At 46.4% G+C, this 18,502-nt stretch overlaps 1 protein-coding gene across 5 annotated transcripts in view; it reads right to left on the bottom strand.

Annotated features, from left to right (window-relative positions):
- The window catches only part of PPFIBP2 (PPFIA binding protein 2), a 129,874-nt gene that overhangs the window by 88,136 nt on the left and 23,236 nt on the right, over positions 1-18,502 (bottom strand). For 3 of the 5 annotated variants that reach the window (XM_059708781.1, XM_059708785.1, XM_059708786.1), the window contains exon 2: positions 10,500-10,599. In XM_059708781.1, coding sequence (XP_059564764.1) covers positions 10,500-10,599 — 100 coding nt within the window. Of the gene's footprint in view, positions 1-10,499; positions 10,603-18,502 lie in introns of all 5 variants that reach the window. The other 2 variants (XM_059708782.1, XM_059708783.1) reach the window with 1 other exon arrangement.

Below are 18,502 nucleotides of genomic sequence, written 5' to 3'. Positions count from 1 at the left end.
GAAGACCACTTCTGCCTCAGCAGAGTCACTCAAAAGTAAACTCAGCAGAACCCATCTTCAACCCTGGGCTGGGCTGGGCTGGGCTGGGCGTGACAGGAAGAGGCCTGTCAGAGGCCATGGCTGTGCCCATGGGGGCTAACGTATGGACTCTCACACCATTAGTCAATGGGAAAACACAGCCAGCCCTCACCACTGACCCAAAACATGCTTGCCAAAACATGAGATGCCATTCGTCAACTTTCAGATTAATACTCTTGTTTTTCTTTAAATTAACATGGTAGTCTGCACATATGACCACCAAGAGTTCCTCCTACCATGGCATGTGCATTCTGGTCCCTTATCCCAGGGTGGTGCCTGACTGGCCAGTGACCTGCTGTCATCAACAGATGCAGCGGGAGGGACGCCACATTGGGGCTGGCGAGGGATTAGTGAATTGAGCTTCTTCCTGAATGTCCCCAATTGGAAAAACTCTCTATCTGCTGGCGCCCTTGCACTTTTAACCTGTATTACTTTATTCTGTGTATCCACATCTCATCTCCTCCTCGTGGTCCTGAAGTCTCTGAGGGCAGAGTCCCTGTCAATTTGACTGAGTTCCTAGCACAGTGCTCCTGCCCAGTGGATGTGGAAGGGGAATCGGACTACATGCCTGCACATGTGCTTGGATGAATAGCTAAGGGGACACGTGCTTAGACTTCCTTAGAGATCTGGGCTATTGACTCAGCTCTTTCTAATTCGATGTGTCCTGAATAGGACTGTTTTTGCCTTTCTAAACCCCGTCATTTAACTTTTTTTTAAGTCTTTTTTGCTTAAATACATTGATGTATTTTTCAAACCCAAACTGGAGCGACACAGTCTACTAAAGGATTTCTGTGCTGCTTTAAGAAACACTTTAGGAAATATGGTTTAGTCAGTGGTTCTCAGCCTGGGCTGCACATTAGAATCACCTGGGAATCTTTTTAAAATCCTGATTTCTGGGCCTCAACCTCCAGAAATTCTGTTTCTTTGTTACTAATGTTGTGGCCCCCACGCCATAACCAAGAAAGAGAATTTCCAGAGGATGAGGCTCAGAAATTAGGATTTTAAAAAGATTCCCAGGTGATTCTAATGTGCAGCCAAGGTTGAGAACCACTGGTTTAGATGGTGGAGTTTCTAGGGCATCTGGACTGATTACAAGGCCAACAGGATAACTTATTTGAAATCAGGCCCCGGATGGAAAATGTGGCCTGTAGGGCCACCACATCCACTGCTATACTGCAGGCCTGACGTCTAATTCCAGGGCCCTTTACTCTTCTAAGAGCCAGCTTCCTACTTACCAAGGCAGCCTCTGGAATGAGAAATCCACACAGAAGGAAACAATTACCATTTGATTACCGGTTTGCTTTCTGAAAGTGCAGGATAGAGAGAACCATGGGTCAAAACCCACAAACAAGTCCGTGGCTCTGGGGAGCTAGGGAACTGTCTGCCCCCCACACTCCTGTGTGCACTCAGCGTTCTCTGGCTCCTACAGATCCAACTTAGAGTTGATGAGGAGGCCCCAACCTAAGTTCAGGCCAGAAAACAGACAGAAGCAGAGCAAGACCCCCAATCTGCATACAATTACTGAGTAACCCCTCTCTGTCTTGGACACACTCCAGTACACACACACACACACACACACACACACACCTTTATAAATGTAGGATGAGTCAGGCCAAAAGTAGTTGGGAAGACTGAGACTTTCATTAACTTTCGATCACTCTGTGGTCTTGGACAACAGAAAACAAAAGTAAACACACACATACCTTTATACCAGTAATTATAATAATTATAAGTGCATTGAACTCACTCATTTAAACTCAAAAATGTGAATAATGGAATAAAAGAAATCCAGTTCTTTAATTATGACACTGAATGATTGAACTATAAAGTGTTCAAAAGATAGAGCTAAATTACTCCACACAATGGAGTAGGTATATTGATTAAACTGTTAAAAACAGCTACACGCATGCACGCACATACACACACACACACACACACAATCACTGAATAAAATGATAAAAATAAATTTAAAAAGCATCTAAATAGTCCTATAAAAATGGAACCATAATTTTTTTTAAATTTATTTTTTGGTTAATTCTCACCTGATGATATTTTTTCCATTGATTTTTAGAGAGAGTGGAAGGGAAGGGGAGAGATAGAGAGACACATAGATTGGTTACCTCAGACACCCTGACCAGGGCTGAGGATTGAGCCCACAACCGAGGTACAGGCCCTTGACCGGAATCTAACCTGGGACTCTTCTGTCTGTGGGCTGATGCTCTATCCAGTCCGCAGGCCGATGCTCTATCCAAAGCCAAACATGCTAGGGCTAGAGCCATAATTTAAAAAATTTTCCACAGAGGAAATATCAGGCCACATGCTTTTACAAGTGAGTTCTATCAAGCCTTCAGGAAGTGAATAATCTAACTGTCTTGTTCAGGACAGAAAAGGAGGGAATGCTCCCAGCTCACACCCTCAGGAGCACCTGCCAGTGCAGTTTGTGGATCAGCATGTGAACGGTGCCCTGGGGCTGGGCACCTGAGTGGTCCTCAGCACCACAAAGGGAAATCACAGACCTTCCCATGATGACCTGGGGTAAACAGACCCTAAACACGCATTTCAAAACCCAAAAAAGCAGGTAAAAAGGATAACACACTGTGACCATTCCCCTTGGGAAATGACAGATCCAGTAAACCCAAAAAGAAAATAAAAAATAAAGGAGTGATATAGCTAAACAACAAAGGACGAATAGCGAATTATGTGCAAACAACTAGAGATGGCACGTGATGTTCAAGCACATAGAAAGCAGCTTTTCAAAACTGACCACAGACAGCAATGAGGAACTGCTGTGAGGGGGACCTATTACTATTTCCACATGTCCCTGGGAAGGGAGGGTGGTTTCCACTAAGGCCACATTTGTGGCGCCTCCCCGGTGTCCCCTCACTCAATTTTCCTCAAAGGAGGAATGGCTCCTCTGATGAGAGAGCTGAAAGAAGGAATTCTCTTCGAAGCCACCTGACCCTAGGTGCGAGCACTCTCCTCAGGAAGGCTTCCTGAAGCTAGTTCTGCCCCAGCGAAGGTGGAAGTCTGGAGTCTGGAATTAAGTTCAATTTTGGGGGGGGGGGTGCGCAGGTAGGATGGGAGGTATTTGAAGTCCTAACGGTGGCTTTAAGTCAAGCTAACCTTCCTAATAAATAAAACTAATGATAAAGCTGATATTTTGGTCTCCCTTTCTCTTTGTCTATACCTTAATTGGTTTAAAACTAAGGAGGGGAATAAATGGACATTGTTTATTGATCATTGTGCTAGCCAGAATAATGACACCCCCCCCCCCAAAGATGTCCATAACCTAATTCCTAGAGCCTATAAATGTATTACCTAACATGCCAAAAGGGGTTTTACAGATGTGATTAAGAGTCATGAGATCGGGAGATTATCCTGGATTATTAGTCACATGAGCTTTTAAATAGGACATGGAGGCAGAACATTGAGTCAGAAATGAAAGGTGAGGACTTGAAGATGGAGGAAGGAGGCCATAAGCCAAGGAAGGTGACAGCATTATAGCAGCAACAGGGCAGGCAGTGGCAGATGAGTTGTACAGAGAAAACCCTCCAAAGACACACACACTTTTTAAAGTAACCAAACCATCAAAGCTCAGAACCTCAGGGTAAGAGCATGTGAGCAGTGTTCTCCCTGTAGGCCACTGCCAATTCCCTGATGTCCTATTACCTGGGCTTCCATGGGCCACTTGAGGGGGACAGGAGACAGCTTAGGGCTTGAGCAAAGGAAGAGACTGGATGGGGGGACGTCTGTATAATGCCAGGATTCAAAAGGGCAATACCCTCAGTAAATCAATGAGAAAAAAAGAGAATGATGGTGTTGAACAGTGCTTGCTGCTGTGGGTCATGGCCACCTCTCACACAAAGCGAAGTCTCTGACATCTGAGCCCGCTAGATAACCCCAAACTTCCACTCTGACTCTCTTCAGTTCAAAGTCACAGCAGAACACTCTCCACCTGAACCCTGAACGGGAATCAGGTGACTCCGTTACTGATGACTGCTGTGCACCGACCTACTTCTGAGAGGGCGTAGACAAGACCAATTACCTGTGCTGAGCATGGACTTGTCGTGTGACCTTCAACATCACAGTAAAATCATTATGGGCCAAGGTAAATAATCTGTCTTGATCAGAACTTTTTCTACCCTCAATCTTTAAATCTTAAGAAAAAAATCCAGACAAACAAAAACCCAACCCCGATACTAACTAGAACTGGCAGAAAGGCCCAGACAGAGCAAGCTCTTTTATTACGGTCATAAAACAGGCTCCTTTTAACTATTCCTCGTTCATGGGTACAGCTTGCAAATAATCGCATGAATAACCTCTTGCCACAGTCAGTGAGGGGAATAAGTGGCCCTCTGTGTCCTCGCTGCAGGGTTCTCTGGTCCCTATTACAGAAGTGGCCTCACTGAGCAGCCACTGAACCCGTAAGCCACAAACTAAATCCTATGCAACATTAGCATATGGGGCAGTTGCTCTGGGCCATCCAGAGGGATGTAATTAAGCCATGCAGAGTTCAATTTTAATTGTCAACACTGTAATTCAATTATAGTATTATTTGCAGGTGCATCAAAGGGACCCATTGGAGGAAGATCAGATCGAAAGTTAACAGGTACTAGAAGCTACAACAATAGTCTTTTGTACTAGAAACACATCATTTTTACAGAGGCCCTGGAGTCTTTCACAGTCACCTTTCCCCAGTTTTCTGGCATAAAATTCCAGGGTTCCAATCAAGTAGTCACACCTAGGATATACTGATTTAGGCTTTAACGATTCGACTGTACAGAAAGTTTCATTTAATGGTCCTATTTGTGCTTGCACAGCATTTCATTTTCATACAGCCCCAGAGCCCCCAGAGTGCCTCGAGATGAGGGTTGCCACATGATGGCTCAGGATGGGGGTACTTGGATGTGAGCATCAGGACGTCCTCAGAATATTCCTGGCCGTGTTCATGGGAGCGATGATCTCCTGCATCGTCTTCACTGATTAGAGGAGCAGGACACTTTCATTTATAGTAAATGCTTAATCACATAAACATATCCTAAATGTTACTCTTTTTGGAAAGAGGTTTGGGAAGTGAACAGTCACCTATCAGGCTATAGAGTAATTTATAAAGGGAAATCCCTTATGTAGAGTTATGATTATGAATGATCATTATTGAAGGCATTGTGTCTGTTTTAGGAGGAATCCATGCTGTTTGTGCACAAACGGTTGCTATTTGGGGTGTGCTATTTGGGAAGTCCATAACATTTTCCTCCATTGAAATAAGTGATGACTGTGTTTTCATAAAGTGAGAGAATACAGCCCCTTGGGTACTCACTTAAGTACTTTAACAGGCAAAAGCAATGGTGTTTTGGTAGTGTCGGCACTACTTGATATCATCTGACTGCAATTAATAAGAGAATTGAAATAAGAAAGGAAGGTTTAAAGGAGTGGTTCTCAACCTTGGCTGCACATTAGAATCAACTGGGAATCTTTTTAAAATCCTGATTTCTGGGCCTCATCCTCCGGAAATTCTGTTTCTTTGTTATGGGATGGGGCCACAACATTAGTAACAAAGAAACAGAATTTCCGGGGGATGAGGCCCAGCAATCAGGATTTTAAAAAGATTCCCAGGTGATTCTAATGTGCAGCCAAGGTTGAGAGCCACTGGTTTAAAGGTTCACATGAAGATGTCATATCTGCGGGATCTGTGGTGTCATGATGTGGGAGGTGAACAGTCACCTATCAGGCTATAGAGTAATTTATAAAGGGAAATTCCTTATGTAGAGTTATGATTGTGAATGAAACTGTCTTATAACTGTGCCACTCTATAAGCAAAGGGACCCGTACTTTAAAGTCTCATGTGTAAGAGAGAGATGAGAGCAAAGTCACTCTCTAGCTAAGGGACCAGCAGCAAAACAGAAGTGGACCCTGCTCCCAATGAACTCTCTTCTCCTATAGACAGGCCTCCAGAACCCCCGGGGTCCTACTATACACCATCATAGAACTAACCTAGGAATAAAAGGAGCCCAGAAGAGACTCAGATAGGCCTGGACTCAAACCTTAGTTCTGCAATTTACTAGCACTATGACTTTGGGTGGTAAAAACAGTAATGTCAATATTAACATCCACAAAATAAGTAGTAACACACCAATTGAGCACTTACCAAATGCCGTATTTGCATTAATTTAATCATCCCAATAATGAGCTAGGGATTATCATTACCACTTTTATCTATAAGGAAACAGAGGCTCAGAGAAATTAAGCAATTTGCCCAAAGATTCCCACAGCCAGAGTAAGTGGCTGAGCTGGGATGCTAACCTTGCCAGTACAACTCCATAGTCTACATCAATAACCATAAAATTCCCAAGCTCTGTGGTCCAGTTCAGCCCAACCATCTTGAAAATGAGGATGATCTAACAATCTTGAGGCAAAGTGTCCAGCACAAAGGCATTCAATAATTATCATTCTTTTGATCACAAACAGCATAGAACATATGCCCTCCAGACACTCACTAATAACCTCCGTGTTGAATTATCTGTCAAATAGTGTTTATCAAACCCTGCGTGAGCCAATTACTCTAGAGATGGTTCACAGGCCATGCCAACCACCGAGTCTTCAAAAAAATTAGTGATTTGTTATTCCAAAAGAATCAGCCCAAAAGGTACGATCAGGGAAAAAAAAGAATGAAGTTCAGGGTGCAGCCAGAGAGAGGATACGTGCAGAAACCACTAACTGCCTTCTAGCCAATGAAAAGGAGAGCCTGGTCTCAGAAATAAGTAACACATACATGTAACACAAGTGTATGAAAGAAATGTTTATGTGCTGCAGACCAATTGAGGCACCAGAGATGGCAGCACAGCCTCGGTCCTCATGGAACTTACATTCCAGTGCAGGAGGCACATGACACACAAAGAGACAAAAACGAATGTCAAAGGTCAGGGGGTGATAAGTGCTATAAAGAAATAGCAACAGGACACGAGGACAGAGAGTGATGTGGGGGAGCACAACGAGGGGTCTCCAGGTTCCACACAAGCCACATCCAGGCCACTCCTTCCACACCCATCCCAGACCCTCACCTGCAGATCCTGGACCAAGACGAGGCCCTGAGGATCCAGCCACAGAATCCCCTGAGACAGAGGGACTGTACCGAGGCTTTGTCATTCTAGGAATGCCTGTGCAGAGCAGGTAGGAGGCAGGGTCTGACCCACACAGGCTGCTTGTTCAGGGGGTGGCTCATTCATCCCTCACAGCCATCCAAGGTTCTATGCTCTGCCAGGGTCTCCTCCCTGGTCCTGGGTTGAGGGCTCAGGAGTGCCAACAGCCTGAGCCCATCTGAGGGTCTGACCCTGTGGCTCTGAGCTCAAAGCACATGAGCCCCTGGGAGCTTCCAGATGAGACTCTGAAAAGTTTGTTAGGAAATCCACACCCTTGACTGTTTCCTCTCAGTAGGGTTTCGGGGGCCCTAATCTAGAACAGGATTTCCCAATCTGCGGAGTCTCCGGAAAGTGGGACATTGTCACACGCAAGGGCCCCTGCGCTCCCTGAGAAGTTAAGTGCCTGACAGGCAACAGCTAGAACATGTTACAGTGCCACCCATAACAGGAAGAAGCTTCGACACACAGACAGCCCCCATTCCCACAGGCAAACACCTAGAACCCTCAGTAAGTCAGATGTGTCTCTGCAGCATGGCAGGAAAAGCACACACCTGAGAGGGGACAGTTCAGGTACCTGTGCACGTGCTGGGCTCCAGCCCAAACCTTCCTCCTCCAGCCATAGCTCACACCAGGAGCAAAGCCCCAAAGAAGCACCCAGTCAGCAGACAAGGCCACTGACCTGCATCAGGTAAGGACAGAGAGGAGGCCTGGGCCCGCTGGGAAAGGTTTTCAACAAGCTTGTTCCAACCAACATGGGCTGGGTTGCCACAATCAAGGAATTAATCGTCCAAACAGCCCACTGGCAGCCTTTTCAAAACCAGTTTTGCTACATCTTTCCTAGAGTTGCAATGGATAAAAAAACAATACGGCATAAAGAACATTCTCTGGGGGATGAGGTGAAACAGTACGAAGCCGCCTCCTGACTCCCAAAAACACTGGAGGCTGGCTGGGAGGTGAGCAACGCCTGCATTAAGTGGCAAAGTCGGCTAGACTCCGAGTTTCAGCTTGGCTGTGAGAAGCCATGGGAGGTGCCCTGAAGGATTTACAGTAAAATCAATCTCACTGCACCCAGGCTGACTTGCAGCCAGGATCCAAACTGTGGCAGTTATATGCACGCTAACATACGTTACATCCGCCCTGTCTCAACAGAGACCTAACACACATACCAAATATCAGAGTTCTAGAAGTCTGTACTCTTCAAAAAGAGATGGGATGCATAATAAAAAAAAAAATTAAATTAAATTTAAAAAAATCCAACCAGGGACTTCTCTCTGCACCAAAAAGAAAGTAAAATGAGAGAACCAAGATGGCGGCATAGGTAAATACCGGAGAATGCTGCCTCGAACAACCACTTCAAAAATACAACTAAAAGACGGAACGGACATCACCCAGAGTCACAGGAAAGCTGGCTGAGGGGAAATTCTTCAACTAGAAGGAAAGAGAACAGCATACCGAGACTCAGAGGAGGCACAGTGTGGAAAATACAAAGGTGCGGAGGTGCGCACGGAGCAGGCTGGTGGCTGAGGGCGCGGTTGTCGTTTTCAATTGGGAGGGAGGCTCAGGCCCTGAACTCCAGTTCCAGGCGAGTCTCTAGGGACCCAGACTCAAACGGGAGAAGCGGTACTGTCTGGCATCGGTTGGAACGCAAGGGCAGCTTTCTCTCTGAGGTTTGCAGTGGTTGCTGGGACTCTGAGAGGCAGAGCCTCTGGGGACGGAACTGAGAGCAGCCATAACTGCTCCCTCCACCCGCTCTGTTGATCCCGTGCGACCCGCCCTGCCCAACCCCTGCCGAGAGCCATTTGCCGGATAGCCTCAGGCAAAGGCTAGATTAGCACCTCCCTAGAGGACAGAAGTTTTCCCACTGCAGACACAGCTGACTCTCACAGCCAGTTGGCCTGGAGGTCAAATCCCCCCAGTATTAACTACAACAATCAAGGCTTAACTACAACAAGACTGCACACAAAGACCACTCGGGGGTGCACCAAGAAAGCATAAAAAAATGCGGAGACAAAAAAACAGGACAAAATTGTCAATGGAAGATATAGAGTTCAGAACCACACTTTTAAGGTCTCTCAAGAACTGTCTAGAAGCCGCCGATAAACTTAATGAGATCTACAAGAAATCTAATGAGACCCTCGATGTTATGATAAAGAACCAACTAGAAATTAAGCATACACTGACTGAAATAAAGAATACTATACAGACTCCCAACAGCAGACCAGAGGAATGCAAGAATCAAGTCAAAGATTTGAAATGCGAAGAAGCAAAAAACACCCAACCAGAAAAGCAAAATGAAAAAAGAATCTGAAAATACGAAGATAGTGTAAGGAGCCTCTGGGACAGCTTCAAGCGTACCAACATCAGAATTATAGGGGTGCCAGAAGAAGAGAGAGACCAAGATATTGAAAACCTATTTGAAGAAATAATGACAGAAAATTTCCCCTACCTGGTGAAAGAAATAGACTTACAAGTCCAGGAAGCGCAGAGAACCCCAAACAAAAGGAATCCAAAGAGGACCACACCAAGACACATCATAATTAAAATGCCAAGAGCAAAAGACAAAGAGAGAATCTTAAAAGCAGCAAGAGAAAGAAACTCAGTTACCTACAAGGGAATACCCATACGAATGTCAGCTGATTTCTCAACAGAAACTTTGCAGGCCAGAAGGGAGTGGCAAGAAATATTCAAAGTGATGAATGCCAAGAACCTACAACCAAGATTACTTTATCCAGCAAAGCTCTCATTCAGAATTGAAGGTCAGATAAAGAGCTTCACAGATAAGGAAAAGCTAAAGGAGTTCATCACCACCAAACCAGTATTATAGGAAATGCTGAAAGGTATCCTTTAAGAAGAGGAAGAAGAAGAAAAAGGTAAAGATACAAATTATGAACAACAAATATGCATCTATTGACAAGTGAATCTAAGAATCAAGTGAATAAATAATCTGATGAACAGAATGAACTGTTGATTATAATAGAATCAGGGACATAGAAAGGGAATGGACTGACTATTCTTGGTGGGGGGGGAAGGGGTGTGGGAGATGCGGGAAGAGACTGGACAAAAATCGTGCACCTATGGATGAGGACAGTGGGTGGGGAGTGAGGGCGGAGGTGGGGTGGGAACTGGGAGGAGGGGAGTTATGGGGGGGGGAAGAGGAACAAATGTAATAATCTGAACAATAAAGATTTAATTAAAAAAAAAAAGAAAAAAATTTAAAAAAGAAAGTAAAATGAGAGAAAATGGTTTCTCAGGTGTGGGGCATGAGCCGCCAGTCACTTGCCGTACCTGCAATGATCCCGTCCATCTGCTCCAGGGCAGCTGCCAGCGCGTGGCTGGCCTCAGAAGCCATGACTCCTTCTCCCTGCTCAGCGTCCTCCTCCTCCTCCTACTGAAAATTCAAAGACAGAACAAAGGAAAAATTACAGAGAGTCCACAATATGCGTACAAGATCCAAAGCCCTTTACTCCCTCATCGTACTAGTACAGTGCGCTCTCATGAGCATCCTGGTAGCTGGCCTGTGGGTTCTGCCACCTCTATGGCCTCTCCCTGCTGGTATAAGCGCTCTTTTTCCATGAATCCTTAGCACATGATCCCATTTGCTTCTGCAATGAAAAGCCACTAGGAGTCACCTGTAGCAGGAGGCAGTGATGGCCGCTGCTCGCCATCAGTACAGTCCCAGGCTCCAAGAGCTCCTGCCACACTGGGGAAGGCTCCCCAGAGAGCGAGGACTCTGTCAGGACGAGCCCTGCAGCAGTGGGTCACAGCAGGCATTTAGCTGTTTTGTAGCTGCATTTGTCCCACACCTGCAACACTTCCCTTGGGCAGGTGTGATCCAGACTGGGAGGCCTCAACTGCCACTTTCACTTTTCGATTGGCTCCATGTCCGCACCTAGGAAGGCTGTGGGCGCACCATCACGGCGAGAGTACTGTCCCAGGAACCAGGTGTCTCCTACACTTTTAGCTCTATGCTACCCGGCACCATTCCAGGGGCAGAATCCAGGCCCTGGCCAGGTGCTCAGTTGGTTAAAGCATCATCCCAATCCCAGGTCAGGGCACATACAAGAATCAACCAATAAATGCATAAATACTTGGAACAACAATTTGAGTTTCTCTCAACTCAATTTTAAAAAAAAAAGGTACAGAATCCCATCTTCTCAGGGCTGGAGAACTCCTCCAAGGATACACTGTCTAGCCCAGCCAGCCGTGGGCAAACTACGGCCCGCGGGCTGGCTGGCCCGTTTGAAATGAATAAAACTAAAAAAAAAAAAAAAAGACCGTTCCCTTTTATGTGATGATGTTTACTTTGAATTTATATTAGTTCACACAAACACTCCATCCATGCTTTTGTTCCGGCCCTCCGGTCCAGTTTAAGAACCCATTGTGGCCCTCGAGTCAAAAAGTTTGCCCACCCCTGGTAGCCACTCCCTAATCCCTTCTAATGGGAGAAGTATCTATTGGTTCCTTCTCTAGACCCCTCTGCCTCTAAGAAAAGTCTTTAAACTAAACTGTCTTCCTACAGCCTCTTTCATTTTCCTTGCATCCCCCACTCCTTGACTGGCAGCATTGCTATTCTAAGAAGAGACTTAGGTAGGAGTTGTTTATTTGCTCATTCAGCAAATCCTGTGTGTGTGCCCAATGGGCACAAGTGCTGTGGAGAACAGAGACACAGCTCCCATACCCAAGGATGGTACAGGTCAGGAAACAGAAGGTCCGGGAGGGCGGGTGGGGGGGTGGGGGGAGTGTCTCTGCTGTGAGTGACATCGGGCCTTTGGAGTAAAGAGAGGTCAGTGAGCAGACACAGAAAAGTGCCTTTGGAGATGGTGTGGATAAGAATGTTAGAAGCACAAAGAACCAGACTGGGCTATACCAGTCATTAGCAGTGAAATAGCCAGACTTGGAACCCAGCTCTGTCATCTACTGTGTTACCTCTGAGCCCTGGTATCCTTATCTGTAAAATGGGGATAACAACAGCACCTGACTCATAGGGTTGATGTCACAATTAAGTGAGGAATTAATATTTCATAGAAAACGCTTAGTACAATCCCTTGCCCATAGTAAGGGCTCCATATATATGAGATTTGTTTTTTGTGTTTTTTTAGTGAGGAGATAACCTGAGGATGTATTTGTACTAGCATTACTCTGGGGATGAGAGACTTTAAAGTAAACTCAAGGAGGGAGAAGCCAGATAACCTAAGAGTCGGTTCCTTTGGAGGAGGAAGGCATGACAAAGGAAGATAAGCAACCACGTGTGTGGAGGGCGAGGCAGTGGGTCAGGTGCGGAGCCAGGAAGGCTCAGAGACAGGCCCTGAGCCCTGCAGTCCTGGAGGCACCCGGCTCAGGGGAATGAAAATGTCAGAACCTCACTGGCGCCTCAGCGCCCGGACAGGAGGCAGCCAAAGCTACAGGGAGCAGGGCTGGTCCACAGTAAGTATAGCAGCCCAGACGGCTGCAGAGCAAAAACAGTGTGCAAATCTCGGGGGCCTGAATGGAAGCAAGCTTGGATGGGGATGAAATAAGAGGCAGCAGGGAAAGGGACGCAACAGAAGCAGGCAATATTCAGCACATTCACACCTGTTCAGCCACCTGGGATAGTAAAAGTTTTAAAACCTTCCCTTGGAGGACTTCCCACTGCTCCCAGGGAAAAATCCAAATTCCTTCCTGTGATCTACCAAAGGGGCGTGGCCGGATTGCTCCTCACGCTTCAGTCTCCTGTCCAAGTTTACACCTGCCAGCGCTCAGCAATCTGAACGGCTGATTTATTCTCATCCTTCAGGTCTCAGCAGAACTAATAAGTGACCAAATGCAGTGGGAAAACGAAAACTCTATGTGAATGTGCCTTCAAAGAAAAGGTGAAGAGGCCTTCCTTGCACACCTCCATCTAAAGCAGCTCCTTGAAAGCACAGCAGTTACAGAGCATCTCGTCCATACATTTGTTTCCTTGCTCACTGGCCTTGCTAACCTGCTCCATGGAGGCAGGGGGATCTTCTCTGCCTTGTTCACCCCTATGTGTCCAGTGCCCGGAGAGTGCCTGATACAAGGACGTTCATGAGTAAATACTAGTGAATAAATGGGTGGATCCATGCAGCCAGCCTGCCCTGAACCCACTGTGAGGGGCACTAAAGGATACTAATAAATCAGGCCTAGTCTTTGTCCCGATGGGCCACATGATCTAGAGCAGAAGACGAAACTATGAACAGATAATTATGAACCGGGGGAGGCACGCTGGAAGAGGCAGGTATGCAGTGTCCCCGGGTCTTGAAGGGAGTAGGAGCTTTCTCAGAAGATAAGGGGAAGAATGTGGTTCTAGGCAGGGATGTGGTAAGCAAAAGGTAGAGAAGCATGTAAAGGCAGGATGTAGTTGGCAAATGTCAAAATGATTGACAAGATTATACAGGCGCATCCAGTTGCTTAAGATGAGTCAAACCTTCCACGGATTCACATAGCCTGACAAGGGCAATTAACGAGAGGAGCTTGGCAATCACACTCACTACTTCAATGGCCTGGATACCAGTGAGCAACGAATCAAGTGACCTCAGATATAAATCCAACAGAGATTTCAGAAAGAAAGGTCTCATCGTTCAGTAGACTGGCCCCACATGAGGCCTCATTACCAGGGTGAGTTAGGGAGCAGTTGGAAGCCACCAAGCCCAGAGGGGCCAGGCTATAGCCCAGCAACAAAAGGGCCATAAAAAATGACCCTTGGAAACAGAAAATAAACAAACAAAAAAAGACCCTCGGGCCTCTGCCCAGGGATGACTTTGCACCTGGCAAACAGCAAGCTGGGTGGACCCGTGGGAGCTGGCATGAAGCGAAACATGAGTCAAGGGTGTATCATATTTACAATCCGGGAGCCCGGGACTGGCAGATTGGGAGCACTCAGGAGTGGGAACCGGTTGAGGGCAGCCAACGAGCTCAGTGTGAGGCAGGGAGAGACAGCTGGGCAAGACCGGGCCCTCCCAGCCTCTGTCACAGGGTGGCTGTGGGGTGCCAGTGGGGTACGGAAGAGACCCTGACGGGAAAACCATGCAATGGGAGTGACGCCTCCAGCCCCCATCTATGAACATGGGCACTCTTATTGGAACAGGGAAGCCATGAGGCCATGAACCATTCTTATCTGGCAACCATAGCCATTTTCATCCCTCACCACTGTCAGGTTTGAGCTCCCATCAGTAACACATAGTAGGACAATCCCTGCCCTCCAGAACATGGGGTCTCAGAGGCAAACGTGTCATCCGGCAGCACCCAGTGCGTCTGGTGTCTGCTGTGTCTGTTCATGCCCTCAGAGACACATCACCTCTGCTGGGAGCCCAGGTTCCCCAAGGACCTGGGGCCTGAGTGCAGGAAGCTCCATGCCAGAGGGCCTCCTGAGAGGAGCGCGGCGAAGGGGCCGGAGAGCGCAACTGAGGAGCAATAACCTGAAGGGGCTGGGAAAGAGCACACTCCAAAGTTACAGGGGGATCAGGGCAACCCCAAGGCAGGCGGTGGCCAGCGGAACTGCAGTCATGTTTTCTGCCAGTGGGAGGGGAGCTAGGGCAGCCGCCCAGGGGCTGACATGGAGTAGAAGACAGAGGGGTGGGCACTGCCCAGGGGACTCCAAGGCGAGGCACCGCACCAGCCCGGGAAGGAGAGGAGCAGGCAGAGGAGGACACTGCTCTCAAATACTCAGTACAGTGATGGTTGTCGTATTGACCAAAAGCGTTTTCCTGCTCTCTGACACCTGGACGATTAACCAAGCCCTGCATTGGACCTTGATGAGCAGACAGGCCTCTGATATCAAGAGAAATCTTGTCTAAGAAAAGGTGCAACCCATTCATCATTCCTTCCCTTCACCCACAGGCCTCTCTCCGTGCTGTCATCTTCCTATGCAGTGTCTGAAGCTGGGGCTCCCCTAATATAGGACTCTCCTTCCTCTTGGCTACCAGCCAGGGAGCAAACAGCTGTAAGACCAGCCAGCCGGGAGAGAACAACCATGTTTTAGAACAACAGTGTCTGGGGGCAGATGCCAAGGCCACTGAACTGCACCTCACAAAGGCGGTGTGGCCCCTGAGAGCTGATTCAGGTGCAGGATGTGTGTGTTCTGAAATTTAGAGAGTGGCCACAATTCATTGCCCATCATCTGGTGTGCGCTGAGGCACGCAGTGATTTAGACTCTGTACGAACCACTTTCGAGTTCAGCCTAGGAGAACCAGAAGTAGGCAGAAGTCATTAAGACGAGTCTCATGCAAGCAAACCTGGACATATCCCACCCGTACTGAATTGCAAGCTTCCACTTCATGTGATGAACGACTTTTCTCTCAGTGAAAGGGGTTGGGGTTGCAGGTGTTCGAGGCAGGCTCACACCGCCCTGGATGGGGAAGGAAGCAGGAACAGATCTAGAGTCCCCGGTGCCCCTGCTCCTCCAGGGTCTCCTGTGCCTGCGCTGGATCCTGACTCCCCAGTAGCTGCATCCAGACGGGGGCCCAACTCCCCAAGTAGAAGGCAAGGCCTGGGGAAGGAACTCCCAGCCAAGAACCCCCACCACCAAACATCTCATGCCTCTCCCCTCCCTGAGTGGCCAACAGGTGGCCAAGTGTCACCATATCACAACAAACCAAAGTCTTCCTTAGAATTTGCAGGTCACCAATAAATCACAGCTGCTCTTAAATGGTCATTTTAAGAAATAAGAAGTACCTCTTGCTAGATCCTTACACTTGGGAGACAGCCTCTTAAATGATACAGAAAGCCTATCTCTTGGGGATAGTAGAGCAAGAACCATTAACAGCATTTTAAAAAGGAAGAAGCAGCAGCAGAGGATGGAGGAAGATACACTAGCAAGTTGATGGCAGTGCATAAATTCTAAGTCACACCCCTTGTCAACCAGTAACAACTTTATAGCCAGACAGTCTTGAGTTGAAGCCTGGGCCCTGCTGCTAATGGCTGTAGGTCCTCAGACAAGTTGTTTAATCTCTCTAAGCCTCAATGGTCTCATCTATAAAATCAATATAAGCCTATCTCATTGTTATAACCAAGAGTAAACAAGACAGACCTCAAGTAAATACAGCAGATTGACGCCAAACATCTAAGTTAGCTACCCACTAAAACAATAGTAGTGGAATTTATTCTGAAAGACATAAACCCACAAGGACATAGTGAATATGTAGGAGACAGGGGGATCAGGCAACAGCTCTGCAACAAGTGTGAAGGGGTAACTGGTCCAGATTGGGGTGCTACCAAAAGCTCTGGGAGAGATTTCCTCAGTAAAATGAAATTAACAGAACACCTAATGCATCTGGATAGCTTTAAACACTTATATCATTGGTGAAGAATTTGTTTAATTCAATGATAAGAAAATAGAAAACCATGCCCAGCCTGTGTGGCTCAATGGTTGAGTGTCAACCCATGAACCAGGAGGTCACAGTTCTATTCCTAGTCAGAGCACATATCAGGTTGCAGGTTTGATCCCCCGTAGAGGGTGTGCAGAAGGCAATCAATCAATGATTCTCATTGCATCTCTCTCTCCCTTCTTCTCTGAAATTAATTTTTAAAAAAATGTTTTAAAAAAATAGAAAACCAAGCAAATGACAAAAGAACTTCATGAAAACAAAAGCAAAAGTAATCGTAGTCCTTACCATGAAACACCACATACTGCTCTCACTGGAACACATTAGCAGGATGGGGGTGAAAAGAGCGTGTGAGGAATGAGGGTATGATTGGGAAAAAAGCTAACTCCTCACGTCTAGAGTGGAAACTCAGAAGTCACCAGATAAGGACAACTGAAAAAATAATAAAGTAGCAGAACAAGTATTTTTAGTGATATGGATTTAAAAAAAGAATTTTAAGTGGCTACATCTGAGGAAGAGCAATGGAGGGGGTGGGAGGGGAGATAGCTGTGCTAACAAGTCATTTATAATTATTTGACTTTCTAAATTGTGTAGATATATAATAGTGATAAAAATAAAAAACAATAAAAAAAAACATTTTAAAAGATGTATGTGATGTGCCTGGCACAGAGCGGAGACTTAAAGTGTGCCCCTTTCTCCTCCTGGGCAGGTGTCTGCTAGTTACTTGCTTGAGTTTAACCAACATTATGTCACTTAATCCCCACTCACCAGTTAGGAATCATTCTGCCCCTTTTCCAGATGAGCAAACAGATTAGGCAACTTGCCTGAGGATGCACACGCTCTTCCTGTTCTTCCACTTTGCCTCTCAGACAGGAGCCCAGGGGAGGGTTTTGAGCACAGGAGGACCTAGCTTACCTTCTAAAAGGAACACTTTGCATGGGAACAATCTAAGTGTTCCATCGCTGTAAGAATTGGTAAACATGATGTGAGATATATATATCTATATATATCTCAGCCATAAAAAAGGAAATCTTACCATTTGCAACAACATGGATGGACTGTAAGGGTGTTATTCTAAGTGAAATAAGTCAGACAGAGAAAGACAAATAATACCATATTATTTCATATGTGGAATCTAAAAAAAATAAACAAACAAAACAAACTCATAGATACAGAGAACAGATTGGTGGTTGCCAGAGTGGAAGGGGGTTAGGGGAGGGTAGAATGGGTGAAGGGGATCAACTGCATGTGATGGGTGGTAACTAGACTTACGGTGGTATCACCATGTAGTGTATACAAATATTGAATTATAATGTTGTACACCTGGAATATATATAATATTGTACATCAATTTTACACAACAAAAAATGTTAAGTAAATGAAAATAAAAGAAACATGGACTGAGGGCAGGGGTTGGGGTGCTGCAGCAGTGAGCACAGGGAAACCAGGAAAGAATGACGGTGATAAATAGTCTAATCCTTGACAAATGTTGAGGACAAAGCCTACTGATAGATTGGACATGGGCATGAGAGGGAGGAGTCAAACATGACGATAAGACAAGGTTTTCACCCTGAGCCTCTGGGAGAGTAGGGAGGACTTCAGGAGCCACAATGTGTGTGGGGGGGTGGGGGGGGGTGGGGAAGGGGGATAATGAATCAGGAAATTGTGTTTGAAAATGTTTAAGATATCTAAGGACACCTAGGAAGACATGCTGAGAAGGCATTTAAAAACCCAAGTCTGATGTTCAGAGAGAGGTTTGGGCTGCAGATAATTATTTGGGAGTCATCTGCATAAAGATGGTATGTAAAACTGCACGAAATAACTTAAGTAGTGTAGACACAAAAAAGATGAAGGAAGAGGAAGAGGAGAAGGACCAGTACAGAGACTGAGAGCATCAGCCAGAACTGAGAAAGTGGTGCCCTAGAAGCCCAAAGGAGGGTTCAGGGTGGAGGATGCAATCAGGGGAGC

Source organism: Myotis daubentonii, chromosome 9 (genome assembly GCF_963259705.1).
Source record: "Myotis daubentonii chromosome 9, mMyoDau2.1, whole genome shotgun sequence".
In the NCBI taxonomy this organism is placed as follows: domain Eukaryota; kingdom Metazoa; phylum Chordata; class Mammalia; order Chiroptera; family Vespertilionidae; genus Myotis; species Myotis daubentonii.
This window is presented reverse-complemented; position numbering and strand designations above follow the sequence as displayed.